This window comes from Nelusetta ayraudi, unplaced genomic scaffold (genome assembly GCF_046127955.1).
Source record: "Nelusetta ayraudi isolate G7.1 ecotype Tasmania unplaced genomic scaffold, CSIRO-AGI_Nayr_v1 ptg000052l, whole genome shotgun sequence".
NCBI lineage: Eukaryota > Metazoa > Chordata > Actinopteri > Tetraodontiformes > Monacanthidae > Nelusetta > Nelusetta ayraudi.
The window spans coordinates 6336036-6353944 of record NW_027466102.1 but is presented as its reverse complement, the minus strand read 5'-3'; the positions used below and the strand labels follow the sequence as shown (position 1 = coordinate 6353944).

The 17909-nt window shown below is 42.7% G+C and overlaps 1 protein-coding gene across 1 annotated transcript in view; it reads left to right on the top strand.

Moving 5' to 3' along the window:
- The window catches only part of man1a1 (mannosidase, alpha, class 1A, member 1), a 97194-nt gene that overhangs the window by 68491 nt on the left and 10794 nt on the right, over positions 1-17909 (top strand). Inside the window, exons 5-7 of the mRNA XM_076037738.1 lie at positions 8015-8109; positions 17152-17275; positions 17361-17454. Coding sequence (XP_075893853.1) covers positions 8015-8109; positions 17152-17275; positions 17361-17454 — 313 coding nt within the window. The remainder of the gene's footprint in view (positions 1-8014; positions 8110-17151; positions 17276-17360; positions 17455-17909) is intronic.

The window sequence follows — 17909 nt, the reverse complement described above, 5'->3', positions numbered from 1 at the left end:
TCCCCAGACTCCTCCAAAAATGGTGGAGAAATGTCTTCTCAGTTGCAAAGTATGGGGGAATGACAGCCCAGTAAGGAGGTGCCACCAGTAGACAATGAACAAGACACATATATGATGTTAAATGAAAATTAGATGATCTGGGTTTAATTCTCTTCATGATTTCCGGAATTTATATGTAAAAGTTGCTTGTCCCTTCCGATTTTTGAACATTTAGCTCTAGTTTTAAAATACGGGTGCGGGACAGTGTAGATGCTGGACTCCAGCTGATTTAGCCGTGATACCAGTCAGATTAGTGTTGGCTTTGAGGGCAACTGGTTTGTCCAATGGCCGAAAGGTTGGCGGTTCAAATCCCGCTCAGTCCCAGTCTCTGTCGTTGTGTCCAAGACACTTCACCCACATTGCCTTGTGGTTGGAGGGGCTCTTCGCCGCGGATTTTTCCGCCATGCTTATACGCGTTATAAATCCAATCCATTATTATTATTACTATAGCTTTGCCAACAAGACGCAGGCATTTTAACTGCCTCGGACCCCGTTGAAGTGTTTTTAAGGAATGGTTGATGTTTTTTCTCTCTGACGAAAGCCTTCCAGTGCTCTGCCTCAGAGTCCTTTCCCTGACAACCCTGAATTTCCACTGGGACACTCCGCCGTACACTGACTCACTCTGCTTGTGTTTCTCGTTTCATTGCTACTTTTAGTTTGTTATTTCCGGATGATTTTTAAATATTTAAGACTGTTGTTTCAATCCTTTCATCTCAGGCTATATTTATCCTGCTACACCACACAATAAATCCCTGTGTCTGCTCTTGGCGGGGTGGACTTTATTAGAAAATGTACCTGTTACCTACACAACAAATAGTCATGTCACAAGTTGTTGTTTTTTTTTTTTTTGCTTTTAATTTACAATATAGGATAAGTATGATGTGACATTTGTCTCTTTTATATATCGCAAACTAATTTCTGTGTTAATAAATGCATCCAAATGATCATGCACTATACTATGCAAGATTTTTTTTTTTCTCACTGCAGTCCTCAAGCTGGCACGTGGAAGCATCCGCATAGTTTTCTGTCTGTCAGCAGGTCACAGCAGTTATTTTCCTCTGGTGATAAAATCAAACAGGGAAGAAAATATCTAATCCAGTCAAATTGGCCACTCGAGATGCATGTTATTGCTGTAAACTGCAAGCTGTCTCATCAGGATCAAGACACAACAAGGAGATAAGATATTGAGCTGGCAAAGATTCCCACCAGATTTTGGGCTTAATTGAACCAAAGCTCTAATAATGTGTTGGGTGTTAAGAGTTATGCGCGGCCATGTGGCTTTGACTCCAATTCTAAAATGCAGAGAATATAATTAAGCGCCATGTTTCCAAATGTTCCGACTGCTGTCGATTCCTTTTTCAATTAGCCTTTTGCAACACACACAAAAACAAAACATAATTTGGTGTCTTGAAGCCCACCCTTGGCTCGTCTAAACGTTCACCCCTCCTACCCCCCCCCTTACTTCACCACTGAGATGCTAATTTCCCCTGGAAATGATTCTTCCCTGGTCGTCTTCATTTCCATAGCAGCCCTTTTCAAAAGAGCTGACTGTCAAAATTATGCAATGTCAGCACCAACTGTGCCACAAGAGAAGAGGGGAAAACATCATCACAAGTAAAAATTTACTGCTTGTGAGGGGCGGGGGGTGTATCTGTTTATTTGCAAACACAACATAAAGGCAACTCAAGGATCGCTAATGCAGCACAAAAAAAAGATCAAGCCACAGTTAGAAAGATCTTTTTCGTGTTTTTTATTGTATCTGCTTTTTAGAAATGCTCACTACTCAGATCAGTGAAGACCAGAAGGTCTTGACATCATCATTACAACCTGCTCTGAGAATAAAATTGCTATTTATTATTCAAGTGTTTGTCCCAGCCTGTCGTTTAGCTACAACAAACAAGATATTAAGGATTTTGATGATCATTAATGAACCGAAAACAAATCAATGGCCACCGCATTAACCAGGGATGGGGTGGTCACATCAGGGCTGACACTTGCTCAAAGTCAGATTTATAAACGGACAATACGGATGTTTAAAGTTGTGTATATGTAACCAATGTCATTTAACCCAACCTTCATTTGTCATGAGTAGTTATGTCTTTTGTTAACTTAAAGTTAACTTAAAGAACAGGGAGCAGAATTATGCATCTGTCCTGTAAGACAGACGGTAAACTTTGACAACCATGATTTATTATTGATGACTTTCAAAAAGGAATTTAAAATTTTAGTATGATCGTAATTAGCAAATAAAAGCATGCAGTCGATTTTTTTTTTTCATCTGTGTACATCTGCCCAGAAGGGGCAACCAATTCCTGTTCGGCAGTTCTCATCATCTATATGGGCATATACTGGTTTTAATTCATGAGACTTATATATGTAGGCACAAAGTTTATGTCATAAATACATATGTCTCAATAACATGCTTTTGTCCTATTTGGTGGTGCATTTTCTGTGTCTCTGTATTGTTATTCAATGCTGACTAGTGTCCTCTGCTGAACCACCAACTGTACTTTATTTATATATAAATTATTCACACTCTATTATTCTACATCCACCCTTCCAACAGACAGTTTTTCCTGTACCAGTTCTTTGTAGTTGAGTTTGAATCTAATTATTTGCGACATAAATATTGGAAAGAGGTTGGGGTGGTATAAAAAAAAAAATATAGTGTATCTTCTAATCCATATCAAGATGAATTGTTTTCTTCTCTCACGCAGCCACCGAGCCAAATGTGCTGTTTAAAGCAGTTTTGATGTGTCTCCATATTGTGCCTTTATGTTTAACTTTGATGAAACTATCATCTTCACATAGCTTTAACTCTATTTAAAACCTGTACATATTATTTTATTCTCTCAAAGACATAACATTTTTGCATCAAAGTGAATCATAACTCTTGCCTGCAAAAGTCAACAGCCCATCAGTTATTACACACAACATTTAACCCCTTCTTATCTTTAGCTATTCATCTATTATGTTACTTATGCCTTTGTCTCCCGTTTTTCTCACCTTAGATCAGGTCTTATCTTCTTTCCACCTCCTATCTTCCTTTCCAATGCCCTTCATGTCCTTTGTCCTCACCTTTGTTTCTTTCTGTCCTCTTCCTCACCTCACTTACCCTCACCCCAGTGGTCTCCGCGCACCCATGCCACGTGCTCCGCTTTAATTGTGACTATATTCTGTGTCCTTGGGCCAGCGTTTATTTATATGCCTCCCTCCTTTTATTTCACCTCCCCTAAGAAAGTGTTTGAACCCAAGGAGAGTGGAAGACAGAGAGGAAAGAAGGACAAGAGCAGCAATTCACACACCGGGCAGGCCTTCAACCGCTGAAAGCTGCCACCGCCTCCTCCTCAGAGTGTTCCGTGTGTGTGTGTGTGTGTGTGTGTGTGTGTGTGTGTGTGTGTGTGTGTGTGTGTGTGTGTGTGTGTGTGTGTGTGTGTGTGTGTGTGTGTGTGTGTGTGTGTGTGTGTGTCACTCAGCCTGTCCAGTACAGCTGTTGTTAAGCGCAGCAGCCTGCGCAGACCCCGTTCTTTTGACAGTGATGTACACACACTGGCTCACCCAGTTACCGTACACTCACTGCTTCGCTCAACGTCACGCCTTTGGACGTGCCGATACGCCGATGACACAAACGTGTTTTCTCATTACCCGAAATAGCCTTCACGGGACGCATTATGGGATGCAAAATAACCACCTAGGTGTTCGACCGCACGAACGAGGTAGATGCAAACGTGTGAGTGGTAGTTATTCAGAAACCATCTGTGGTTGATGGTGACAAATAGAAAAGCTTTCACCAAGGCCTGTATTTTGGAAGATATGACTAAATGAAGAATAAAAATGGAAGTCTGAAAAGAACAACTTGGATTCAAATGAATGCAACTTCACTTTGAACATGAAAAAGACTAGTTACTCTTTTTTTATGGCCTCTCATGCGTAATTGAAGCTCTCCTGCTATATTTTTGCAGTTATAAACCGAATTTGAATCAAATTTTGTTTATTATGGTCTTGTCTTTTTGTTCAACAATTACAGCGGGCTTACATACAAAAACAAAAACGGACTATTTAATTGGAATATTTTTAAAGGAAGTCAGAGCAAAAATGGGTGATGGAATGAACTGGCTTGACAGGAGGGGGGAAAAAGACAGACAAGTCTCAGTAGGGCTCCTTAGACCCAGTGGTGAAATGGAGAATGAAGAGGAAGGAGCTGATGAAGGCTGCAGGGGTGAGGAGGGCAGTGTGTTAGGTCCGGGGGGGGGGGGGGAGGCAGGCGGAAAATTTTGGCATGCAGACTCACTCTTCCCCCTCAGACAAGGCTGCAATCTGGGCCACGTGTCCCACAAGGCATTCTGGGCGATTCATCTTAGTTAGGGGAGCTGTCCAGACGACTCTCCGTGGGCCGAAGCACATAATCACACACAGATACAAGCAATTCTAAAACATCTGCAAAAACCGGGTTGAAAAAAAGGGTTGACTGGGATTAGCGCTCATGGCATGAGCACAAAAGTTTAAAAAAAATAAAAAAAAACCTGTGGGGGACAACTGCTACCTCCCTCAGTCAAATAGTCAAATTGTAACCGCGTTCGTGATGCATGTTGACCACCATTTTGAGCAATGTGTGCTTGTGTCGTCTAAGCTTAACATAGTGCCCACAAATACATGAATATATGTGTATACTCGCAGTACAACAAAAGTAATTTGGTTTTACTATCCTTTGAATGGTTCTCAGATAAATAAGAATATACATAGAACAAGGGTCTTGCTCCCAGTTCGCTGCCATATTGCCATATTTTAAGGAAGCCCAGTATTTAAGAAAGCCCGTCTGACAGTGCCCTAAATACAACACGCACGGTCAGGCAGGCTACCTCAAATACCGGGCTTCCTTGACATTCTTACCCACTGGACCTTCAAACCCCTAAACATGTGATGTGTAGAATGTGCATCGGGGGGAAAAAAGCAAAGTCCCAAACTAAAAATTGATTGAATTCTTAAGCCATGTTTTTACCGCAATGCCTGTGAATTTCCACTGAAAAAAATGCTGGAATTTTCAGGGGGGCAACTTTTAATGTGCTCTCCTAACCGGCAGATTTCCTAGAATGCAGTGTTTACACTCGGGCAGCAATTAAATCTTGCACGAGAAGCGCCCATAACCATGCGAGACTTGGCAAAACAGGAAATTACGCTGATGTACGAACAAAGGAGGCAGGCAGAGTATTGTTTTTCATTCACATTGTTTAGCTCATTCAGCACCATGGACCATGCCAGCACTGGAAATAACTTAACCCAACCCCAACCACAATATAGAAGTCACCAAATGGTATTAGAAGGTTTTCAGAACTAATTGCTTGCACAGTAAAACCAGGTTCCACGCGGCAGAGCCGCCATGTACACATTGCAGTCGTGTAACCTCAACTGAGATGGATTTTTTTTTTTCCAAGTGTCACTCCCTATCTGCCTAACGCAGACTTCAATTCTCAGTCAGAGGATTAAAATACTTTGTGGAGGTCAAACATAATGGCAAACACTTAGAGAAAAAGGGAGGTCGGGGAAAATTATCTTCGTCTGTTACATCCCTTTTTTCTTTTTATCTCTCGCCTCGGGAGCTTCAATTGGTACTTTTTCTTTTTTTTCTCCCCCCCCCCCGTTTGACTTGTTTTTTATTTTGACAGTCATGAATCACCTGGCTCTTTTGAAGCCAAGCTGCCCGCTGCAACAAACTTTAAGAAATATGTATTTGGAGAATTTATGCAGTACTTCCTTTATAAACAGTTATTTTTGTAATATTCTAGGCACACTAGATGGAGGTTATATTTTGTATTATGCCATGACTAATACGGGAGAACAGATAATCCATAGCAATGAATCAGAATTTGGATTAAGGAGTAAGGCATGAGGTATTTTGTGAAAATAATTCTCATAAATAATTGCGTCCTCTACTTTTGCTTTTAAACAGTACTGATAATACTTCCAGTATAACTCCACTACTATTGTTCCTAAAATGATCACAGTTTCCTTAAAGTATCTGAATTGGGCCAACCAGACATACAATGCATTAAGATGTAGGCCTTCCAAGTGATGTTCTGCCGTGTCTTCTTATTTCACATGAGCACCACCTTTCCCTTGTTGTTCTTTTTCTCTCTCTATTCTTGGCAACCTTTTCCCACCTCTGGCTTTTGATGGAAAGGCAGGCTTGTCGGCCTGCTGTATTGTTTTGACAAGTGGCCTCTTGAGTTCTGCTTCTTTACCCTGTTTCTTCTCAACCCTGCCTGCATCTCTCACACCCTGTTGATCGGTGGACCCTGTGGGAGCAGAGCTGGCAGGCTGCTGACATGGTGTTTGCCTTTGTACTACCTTTTCGGTTTACAATAGGAGTATATGGAAGATGTGTCTTGACTCCAGTTTTTAAACGTTTGATGACCAATGGAGAAATAAATGCATCCGAGGTTGACTTAGGTTAGCTTTAGAAGTCATTCCTATGAAAATAAATGAATAGTGGGGAAATAGATTACTTTTTCAACATTTCTCTGACTCTACATTTTACAAAAACTTGACTTAACTGAACTTGTTAAATTACATGCTTGAGTCTATAATGTAAAGTACTTTTATTTACAGGCACCTCAGTCAGATTGTGGTCAGAACTGAAGCAAATGCAATAAGTCAAGAAGTTTTGCAAAAAGTCCATGTCGGTGGCTTCTTCCCATTTAAGAGTTAACTTGAAGTAGAGTAGAAAACAAAGTAAGGCCTCACTATAATCAATGCTATTATTGGTGGTGATGGCCTGGGTGGGGTTCCTGTGTCCCTGGCAATGCACACTGGACTCTTACTCCAAATCCCCTTCAGCGAATTTGTTTACCAGACCACAAGCCTCTGTCCAAAACATGTGTTTTCTCTTTTAAAAGCCACAAACTCAGAAAGCTGAGAGACATTAATGACCCCTTGGCTAAAAAGGTTCTGCTGAGGTCTACCCAAAATTGTTGACCTCAATGTCTACTAGTGAATCAAGAAGAAAAGTCACGGTGTCATGCTGACATCATGAGAACTTGTGAAGATTAAAAAACAAAAAAAAGACACAAGTTTAAGACTAAACTTGTTCCAAAACCTTTTTCGCCAGCAGAAATATTGGCTTTTTTGAAGTTGGGAGTGAGAAGTTATTTAAAAACAAAAGCACAAAAAAACACCTTGAAATTGATGGAAGTACTCTGAAGTAAACAACACAGCTTTGCCCGTGTTATTGGAAAACAGAGAGAGAGAGAGAGTAGAGAAAAAGTAAGACATCAAACATTAGTGAGGGGCTGACTCACCACTGTCCGCTGTGAAGATAAGGCCACAGCACTTCTGAGTTGGCGCTTCAGCTTCAGCTGTTACCTTAAGCAAGCAGGCAATCATAAAAGTGGCCGAGCATAGTCGGTCCACTGTCTGGATTTTGTTTTCTTTTACCAGCAAACGGTAAACTTTGAAAAATGTTTTATTTATTCATGAGTGACACTCATCCTGTTTGGTGAGATTACTGGAGTGTTTGACAGAATAAAAGTGAAGTTTAATGCAGAGTGTTTTGTCCTAATGCTTATCTTCTCTGTATTTTTCTCCCTGTATTTGCTCATATTCCAACCTTTTCGCTGATTATCACCGTTAAATTAGTTAATGACAATATAGTGAATTCAGTCCCTAATTCAATACCCAACACGTCCTAATTTCCAAAAAGCATAAATTAGCAAAAGTGAAAAAATGGCAGACAAACAGAGACCGAAGATTTGTTTAAAGGTAAATCCTAAAACAGAGGCTCTTTCACGGACACATCATTTCAAATTTACTCCAATCCACTTTCTCTTCACTGACGTTCTTTGTGTTTTATTTAATTGCGTCCTTTTACCAACCACACCCTTACTTGATTCTGAATGTTATTTTAGATCTGTCATCGGGTTAAGGGCACCTGTTTTGCTTGCGAAATGTCCCCTAATGAGGTTGTGTCTGTCTTTCTCAGGTATTCCGCAGGAAGGCTGTGGAGTTGGGCGAAAAGCTGCTGCCTGCCTTCAAAACACCCACTGGCGTCCCCTGGGCTCTACTTAACCTCAAGAGGTAAAGCACACCCACGCCCTCTCTCGCAGCGGTCCGCGTTGGCAGCGTTTGAGGGAGCGCGGCAGTTATGGCGGTTTGATACTTTGAAGAAGTCTTTGCTTGCGCGGCTTCATGCGATGCCGGTGAACTGCCGAGCTCCCGTACGTTTCACTCTGGCGCGGCGAGAAAGAGGCGCTTTAGTCTAACATGAGCGAACAGGCCTGTCAGACCAAAGCAAGTCGGTCTTTTAATCCAGGCCTCAGCTTGCCGGCAGCCGCCTCCAAAATTAAATAAGCACTCAAAAGGCGAGGCTAGGCTTTCACAGTGCTTTGACAGGGTTGCGGACCCACAGTCGTCCTGTGGTAATAGTCTATGGCAGGCGGTCGGGGGAGGGGAAGCCTCAGTACTTTGATTACTTCACATGCACACCTGACATTTCTTTCCACTTTTCGCATCTCATATAATTAATGGCAATGAGTTTAATGTATGTAGTTGTCAAATTTAGGGTTGTACCGATACCAGTGTCGGGTATCGGTACCGATACTGGGGTTGAGTACTCTGTTTGTGAAATATGTGCCGATACCACAACACAGATACCCGTTGTTTATGTATGTGTTTGATGGTTTTGTTCATTACTTTTGTAATTTGTACTGCAGTGAAACTTGTGACAGACAAGGATGTTGTTCAAGTAACATATGAGGATTTTTTTTTTTGAAAAATCAAAGTGATTCTACAATGTTTAATGGCCTTGTTAAGTACGCGGTATCTGTGAGTACTGGAAAGCAAGTACTCGTACTCTACTCGTTCTGTTTTTTTTTTTTTTCACTTAACCACTTTTTTAAAGGTTAAACGTGTAATATTTTGAAAATTTTAAGAAGAAACAGCAACATCAAGTAATTACATTTTAGATTGCAGAGTCTTTGACTTAAGTTCCCTTAGGGACTTCGTACCTTCCCGCTCTCTAAGGCCCTGTTTGCACTTGGTCGTTTCATGCGTTTTTCGTATTCCGATCGGCAGAAAACACACAAAGTAGCCAAGTGCAAACTGTCCAAATCCGTTTTGTCATCCGAATACCAAAACCACCTCCCCGAGGTGGTTTTGGTATTCGCGTCGCATAAAAACGCATTCGTCACGGACGTGCAAACAGGATGCGAGCTCAGTCCACATTAACGACCGCCTACTCCACTCACCTCTCCCGTGTACGTACTTGGTCGGCGCCCCACCTCCGTGCGTCGTCATTATAAAGTTACAAACAAGAAGCGAAAACAAATCATTTTTGTTAGACTCGTTTATTAGCATGCTAATAAATTTCACTCCGGATTAGCGTATTTTGTCAGCGGAGCAGCGGTCGCAGTTTCCCACATATGAGATTAAATGTGCGACGTTGCATCCGAAAATTTGCCAGCCGCTGTTGATCCGAAAATAAAGTCATCACCACTCTGTCCCACCAGTCGTTACTCCTCGTTTGGATCCATACGAGCTGCAGTAGAGTTAAAACGACTGATAGTGACTTGATATAGTCCGCAAACAGGAAGTTGATTGTTATTCGCTGTCATGTAAAACCCGCTGTGGTTTTGCGCTTTACTGCCCCCAGACGTTGAAAACGGAAATGACGCATGTTGCATTTGCATAGGTTCGGCGGGGGAGGGTGTAATGCGATCACAAATGGCACGCTCGAGACACATGTTAATGCTACGTGCGAATAGATGCTGCGAGATCCGTTCTCGTGATCCAATCCCCCAATACAGTTACAAGTGACCAAGTGCAAACAGAGAGCCTAAGTTGCCAGCGAACTACAGTGGCCGGCGAGCATAAACTGGGATACCTCGTACACCTTCTTCTTCGTTGGTTTATTTGAAGATCCACACGTTCCCCCTAAATATGAAACGCGCTGTCTGGCGGGCTGGATTGTCCACACCAGGCTTCCTTAGAAATATGGCGGTGCAAGATGGCAGCTAACTCGGAGCAACACTCTTGCTCTATGTATATTCCTATAAATATATAAGTATATATAAATATGAATGTTTATATATACTTCTTATATATAAATATATATAAGAACTGTTCTAAGTGTAGGAAAACCAAATTACTTTTATTGTACTGCGAGCATACACTTTTATTAATGTATTTACGGGCTGACTGACAATAGAAAAATCATAAATAAAGACAAGTTTTACTCACTGGACCTTTAAATAATTTTGTCCACGATCAACCTCGCATGCAGGCCATCAGGTGATGTGCGACACTCGACTTTTTACTTTTCATTCCACAATGGCCGATCGGAAGGAGTGGAAAAAGCAGAAAAGGCTCAGCGGTAAAGAAGAATCAGCTGTGCAGGGCGAGGGGGAGTGATACGCGTGGACACAGCTTCAGTTTTATCATCTCCCACTGAAGCTTTTATATAATTGTCAAGCTTGAGTCCCATTACGCTCTGAAGAGGTGATTTGAAGGCAATTAAAGGCTGGAAAATGTATTAACCCCGGCTGCATGCTGACCGTTGAAAAATATCACGATTAATTCTCGCACAGGTCCTTAATTAACCTGATTTATTTTCTATGTTGTGCTGCACGTAATCGGCAACAGATTTGTTAAACCAAAAAAAAAAAAGTGAAATTCAGTCCAGAACTTTTCGAAAACCCCAGCAGGGTCTTGCGCAGGCTAATGATTCCGTTAATTTGAACGTACGTATGCTATATTGCTAACCCGCTAAGGCTATAAATAGGCACGAATAATTGAAACGTCCGCATTACATCACAATTATTTATCCTCAGTGTAGATGGCGCACTCCAGTGCCTCAAGTCAATCACACGTGAAGGAGGGAGCCCCAAACCCCCCCGCCGCTTTTTTTTTCCTTCCGCTTTTCAATTCTATCTGTCTCTCCCCAGAGAGGCTCGACTCTCCTCTGTTTTTCAGACGTTAATTAAAAGGCTGCGTCGTCCTGACGATAAACGTGCTGTGACAAATTAATTTTCTCTCTCTGTGTATGAATGGACTTTGCCCCCCCCCCCCGACACTCCCACCCTGCTTCTTCTTCTACTCTCTGGAGTGAGAAACACCCCAAGGAGAGGCTGTTTGCCTCCGTCTATGCGTGCGTGCGACTGCCTGATCCCCGGAGCAGATTGCCGGCGATGATGGCTTTACCTGCATGAGTGAACTATGATAGCTTGCAACCACGCTCGCACGTGACCGACCCCCACCCCCACCACCACCACCACCACCCAACGCCTCCCCGCTGACACACAAACACATGAATATGTAGGAATTACCCAGCAGTGCCCTGCAAACCGCGGTTGGCCAAATCACAAAAAGAGCAGAGGAAGTGAAGTCATCGGCAAAGAACGGGTTAGCGCAAACCGACTCTTGATGGATCCTGAAGTGGAATTGTAAGAAAACGCCCATTTGCAACAAGTGTTCTTAGCCTCTGGGTCGTAACGTAAGGTTTCCGTTATTCCACCTTCCAAACGTGCGTCTAGTCTCAGTCAGCGTCTTGCGGAATGTCCGACTTCCGTCTTCGCCCCCACGCATCACAAGCGCGTCAACACAAGAAACGACACGGGCCAAACACTCCGAAGATGGCGTTAGACTGCAGGGTAAACCGAGTGTTCAGTTTGGTCCAACAACAGGTGGGTGAGAATATGTTTTATCTGCGCATTTGTTGCTCAAGCGCTGTTTTCGTGTATCTCGTCAAGGGGAAACACGAATGCGCTACTTTTGAAGAAGTGCATTTAGGAAGCGCCTCGATAACCTTGACCCAGATGGAGTGAGGGCTCTTCCGTTACCCATATATATATATATATACACACACAGATGCAGTTGCAAATGAGGCCCAATTATTATCCCTTCGCTCGTGTTTCTGCTGTTTCATTCTCTCTTTTCGTCTGCCCTACATTCTTCCTGCCCTTCCCTCCTTTGAAAAAGAAGTTTGTTGCCGTCCTACCGCAAGAACTCTGTTCTGACTAAAAGTGCGTTCAAAGCCAGGACAAAAAGACTTGAAACGGTTTCTTTCCCAAAGGCATTTTTCCCATTCTGGACTCACACATGCACAGATTGAGGCACACTCTTTTTCAGTGCATTATTTTTTTTATATATTATTTTATTCATGATTTACTTTGGCAAAAGTGTCTGTTGTCTGCCTGTGGTCTTTTTTTAGATCGATTTGTTCTATGTGGTTATAGCACCTGGAAGACGTCGCTGCAAATCTCACACATTGAACAATGACGATGAAGTGATTCTATTCCGTATATTATTCTGTCTTTCCAGTCTTTCGCTGGATTTCATTTGATTTGACACCATTCATTTGACCAGTTGTTAGAAATTGTTGGATCGGTCTTAAGTTCAATGAATACATTAATAAACCGCAAACTGCAAGAAATGGTCCAAAGTCTTGGGAACAGATTTTGAAATTCTCGTCCATAACTCTAGTTTGTCAGATGGACTATTCCATTCTGAGTGGAGTTTAATGGCGAAAGACCTTTCGCAATTTTTTTTTTTCTTTTTACCAGCCTAGACCTCCTGCTCACATTTTTTATTGAAAGTGTCAAATGGCTCTCTCACTTTTCTTAGTTTTACATTTATCAAAACTGAATCGTAAAAAAGAAAAAGTTCTGCATTTCCCTCTCTTTCCCTCTTTCACTTGGGCACACAGAATCCCACCCACACTGGTTTCGCAGCCGTTATCTGCTTCGACCAGCCTGTCCAAGAGCGCATCTATTAACATTTAGACTAATTCATTCCCGCTGCACGGCTGCCGTTGTAGTGCGTCCGTGCGTGTACATGTAATGACGTTACTCAACCAATCAAACGACCTCTATCCTTACATCTAAGTTGCAATATTTTGTTGGGACACATTTTGTGTTAACATACAGTCACTGTAATTGGTTTAGCGATGATTTTTTTTTTTTTTTTTTAGCAAAAGTCAGGCTAGCACAGATGTTTTGCTTACATTTTCAATCACCTGTTATCGGAATACTCGCTTCTGTTACCTTACCTTTGAAGAGGAGCCTGCAGCTCCATGCAACCAGATTAAAAAATAACCTCCTTTTAGTGTTTTTTTTACGTTTTGTAAAAATTTTTTAATGAGTCTATAAACTTGCGTTACATGAATCCATACACACTTTTGTGGTATTAGTCATGACCATGCTTCACACTCTTGTGACGGTTTCTCACAATAGACTCGTGCATTCAGGGGTTTTCAGAGATTAAAGACAATTTCACACGCTCTCCACCACCGTAACCCATGGCAGCGGAAGGCAGCCGTGATCTAAAGTTTCTAATTAAGTTGCTAACAGTGGACCTATCGCAGTTCACATTCTCCCAGTGCCCGCAGGGGGTCCAAGCGCAGAATAAAAAAGAGATATTAAGGGAAGAAAAGGAGGGGGAAAGCCGAGGTCATAGACGGAGGCGGCGGGAAGGCGGCGGATGCGTGATTAGCGCAACCTGGCCAATATATAGTCTCCATCCAGCCGCACAAGACAAATGAAAAGTCAAAGCTCTCTCTGACATAATACCAGGGAAGGTTGATGGGGCACTTCCTGGTGAACCGCGGTAATTTATGGAGATGGAAAACCTTTTCAGTGTCCCCAGGTTTATGCTTGGCACCGCTGAATTAAAATCACTGTTGCTGGCACTGCACACCAAACTGGAGGCTACGAAGCTAGCTGCCTGCAATTTGTCATTTCACAGCTGGCCAGGAAATAACCAGGGGTGTTAGACTGAAAAGAAGTTTGGGCGTCCGGGAGAAACCCAAACTGGATTAGCCGCGGACGGAGAAGGGAAATGGCCCAAACCCCCCACCCCCCACCCCGGTGCAAAGCGGCATAGTTCACAGTGACGTCAGCCCTTTAGCAGGCTTGTTTTGTGCTCAAGTTGAATGGCTCTCTGCCACCATGAGGTGGTAGTAGTAGTAGTAGTTTTTGTTTTTATTATTTGGTTGCCTATGATCTTACATGTAAAGTACCGACACACAATGACTCTGGTTTTCTTTCTTTTTGTTGTTTTTGTTTTTGTTTTGGAAGATCGACCAGGATGAAGAACTGGACTAGCATCACGCTTCAAAACACCTTTGGATGTGATTTAGCACTTTATAAGTAAAGATTGATTGATTGATTGATTGACTACACAGGACATATTTTGCTCTTATGCAAATGTACAAAAATCCAATGCAGAGTTTACGAGAACCTTTATTTCCAGCAGTTTGGCATCGATCCCTCTTTGCAACTACTAAAAGAACTTTTTTTTTTTTTTATGGCTAGAATTGACCAGAAGCCCAACGTTTCTATTGGCTGAAGCAACATATTTCATGGCTCGCCATTCACCTTAAGTTGCTCTTACATTGTTAAAGTGAAGTACTGGATTGACTAATTTAGTCTGTGTGGCCGTCCCTTTGTTCACTTTCATGTCCTCCAGGCATTAGGACATTAGTTGTGATTTCCAGGCTCACAGGTCCGATACAGCATTCACATATCGTCTTGTGTGTATTCTTTCATAATAATAGTTTAAATCAAAATCAATTAATAAGGGATCAAAAACATTCAAATAAGACTTTCTCAAGGCTCTTTGTTAGTTGGGGTTTGTTGTGGATGATTCATGTGGCATTCTTGGATTGGTAATCAAACATGGCTGCAAACCTGTGACATTTTTGAGAACCAAAACGTATTTTACAAGTGTCTGTCTCGAGTTGATTTCCCTCTATACCCAAGTGATATGTTTATTCTCCTAAAATCAATCCAAAGTAAGTCGTCTTTGTTTGTAATTAAGAAATGACTGTTTTCAATACAAGTGAAATTGGTTTAGATGATTGAGGTTCAGTTTAAATGCTTTGTAAAAACGATTGTGCATAGATTTTTAGTCCCTGACTTATAGTTGTATTTGTTTATTTTAATTTGCCAAAGTCTCATCTTTATTAAAACTTTCTACCCATGTAGTTTGTAAGTTTTTTGATATACAATATCATCATATTTAATCCGGAGGGAAGTCACTCCGATAAGAACATCTTCCTTTTACCTTTATAATCCCTCGAATTAACTTCCCACTTGCAGTTTTAGGCCTCGTGCAGTTTTCGCGCTCTCTTCCTCAAACTTCCCGTCATACAGGTTTGGATTTAAAACATCGCAACGTTTAGTGTTAGCAGTGCTTTGCCCTGATTCTTGATTGTTCGTGTCCATGGATTTTACTTTATCTTCCCTCTACAGTCTCTTATGTGATTTTCCCGACCAAGGGCTTAAGGTTTCGCGCCGCCTGTCTTTGGGAGGGATTGAGGTGGATGCGTTGAGAGTTGGGAAGGCGTATTTGCCGACTTGCCCACCAACGACAAGGGGATTGAATGTCCATCGCAAGAGGCGAAAGGAAAGGTGTACAAATGACCGGGAGGAATTTAGTCTGGCACGAAGAGCATTAGGGAGATTAAGACATGATATTCTTCTGACACACTGCTGAATATTTTCTTTGTATTAACACCATGGAGACAGCCATGTGACAGAGAATACCTTACCATTGTCGGTTTTTAATATCCCGTTTTAATGTGTCCATCAGTTTTAATCGTTAAAGGTGCAGCATGTCAAATTTAGCCTGAGGGCTCTTGGCTCTCAGTTAGCTGCCATCTTGCGCCGCCACATTCCTAAGGTAGCCAGTGTGGACAATCCAGCCCGCCTGACAGCGCGGTTCTTAATTCGGGTGGCTGCTCGCGCCCTCAAATAAACCAACAATAAAGAAGGACGACAAGTATACAGGTTTCTGTGCGAAGGCCACTGTAGTCAGTGGCAAGCCCGGTAGAGGGAAGGTACGGAGTCTAAGGGTACTTTATATTTAGGTTGAACACTCATCACTTGTCGTCAAATAAACCAACAAAGAAGAAAGTGGATGAGGTATTGCGCCGCAATCTAAAATCTGACCACTAGATGGCAGAATTTTACACACTGTACCTTCAAGTGAGTAATATTGGGAGATTTTTGAAAAGAAACTGTGACATCAAGTGATTGCATTTTAGATTGCAGCAGTCTTTATCTCACTCTCCCTATCCCGAGCATGCCAGTGAACTACAGTGGCCTGCGCACACAAACCCGGACAGCTCGTCTTTGAGCTAATGAACGTCCCGACGTGATGAGAGTCCTGTGCGATGAGGTTTTCCCCTCACCGGTCGTGTTCTTTGTCCCGCTCGTGCGCTGGTCCCTTTCTGTCGATTAAATCAGCGGCGTAATTGGAAACAAATTATGGCTGGCGCAGCACGATGAGCTGAGGGGCGGGGTAATGAGGGTGTTCATCCACCTCTCTGAAGAGACGCGTGTACGACATCCCCCCCCCCCACCACCACCTCCCCGCACCCCTGAGTGTCATCACCTGCGCCCGTATTACGCGTGGCACTCGCCCGTGAGGGTCCCTAATAGTTTGCCGTGCATTTACGCTCGTGCTTGTGTAAATTGTTAATACTCATCGGCCTCTTGCCAGTAAATGATCTGGCAGTTACTGAACCGACCCGGTTGCGGACGCACACTCGGGAATACGTGCCTTTTCGCCGGCCGACGCGTCCTTGTCAGGCACGCCACGGTTAGTAAGGCTCACATTGGGCCGGACAGCCGTCGGCAGCCCCGTCAATATGCAGTCAGTGTTCACCAGCTCACCGGTTGACGGACAGATGGACACCAAGGACGAGATGTTCTTCCAAAGGAAAAAAAATATAACAAAAAAACAAACGTGACAGATGGAGCGTGACGTTTTTTCGAGTTGTTATTGTCACTCGGTCAGTGTCCTTTTTTTTTTTTTTTTTTTTTGGAGGAATCATTTGTAAATGCCAACGCAAGAGTCAAAAAGTAGTCGCTTTTTTTGTTGTTGTTGTTGTCTAAAAAATATCATTTTAAGGGACCTTGTCGGCGTCAAGGTAACTGGAATAAAGTTTGTTTGTTTCTCCCAGCTGTTTCTTGCAACAACAGCAGTATAGAGTAAAAATCATAAAAACCAGTGGAGCTTGGAAGCATATGGAGCAAATGTTATATTTTGTGCCTGACTCCCTGTCTCTGCTTCCATTGATCTTCTCCCCTCAAACATCCGTCTTCCTGTCGTTTTTTGCAGTGGCATAGGCAGAAACTGGCCGTGGGCATCGGGCGGCAGCAGCATCCTGGCCGAGTACGGCACCCTGCATTTAGAGTTCATGCACCTCAGCAAGCTTTCAGGAAACCCCGAGTTTGCGCAGAAGGTAAATGGGCCCTGCGATCGACGCGAGGTACGTCTCTGATGTCCGCAGCCTCACAGTTTCTTCTCTCTCGTCTCGTCTAAATCAGGTGATGAACATCCGCAAAGTTTTAAACCGCTTGGACAAGCCGCAGGGGCTCTACCCAAACTACCTGAACCCCAACAGCGGCCAGTGGGGCCAACGTAAGTCCTTCCCGCCCGCTCAGACCCGTCCAATCAGAGCTGCTTTTGTCTGCTTTCTACATTTATTTTCAACACGAACACATGCTGTAGTTCCAACAGGTACCTGTAGGTTCTACTCATTCAAGGTATTTTGTTATAGAAAGTGATTAAAGAAATGTAAATTAAATTACTCGAGCATCATCAGTCAGCTCATTATTCATAGCGCACGTACGGCACCTGATTGGTGTCACTGCTGCTCAGGGCAGACTGAAATTGAACCATGTTCACTCAGACCGATTGCTCTGTTCTAATTGCTTGGCATGCCTGAAGCCCCCACAGCATCTTTTTTTTTATTCTATTTGTGGAATGTTTGTTTCAACTGGGATAATATATGTTGAAGTTTTTACAAACTCCAACTGTAAAGATCAGTCTGGCTAAATTCTTCATGCCTTCTTGCCGCTGCTGGTGATCCTCTG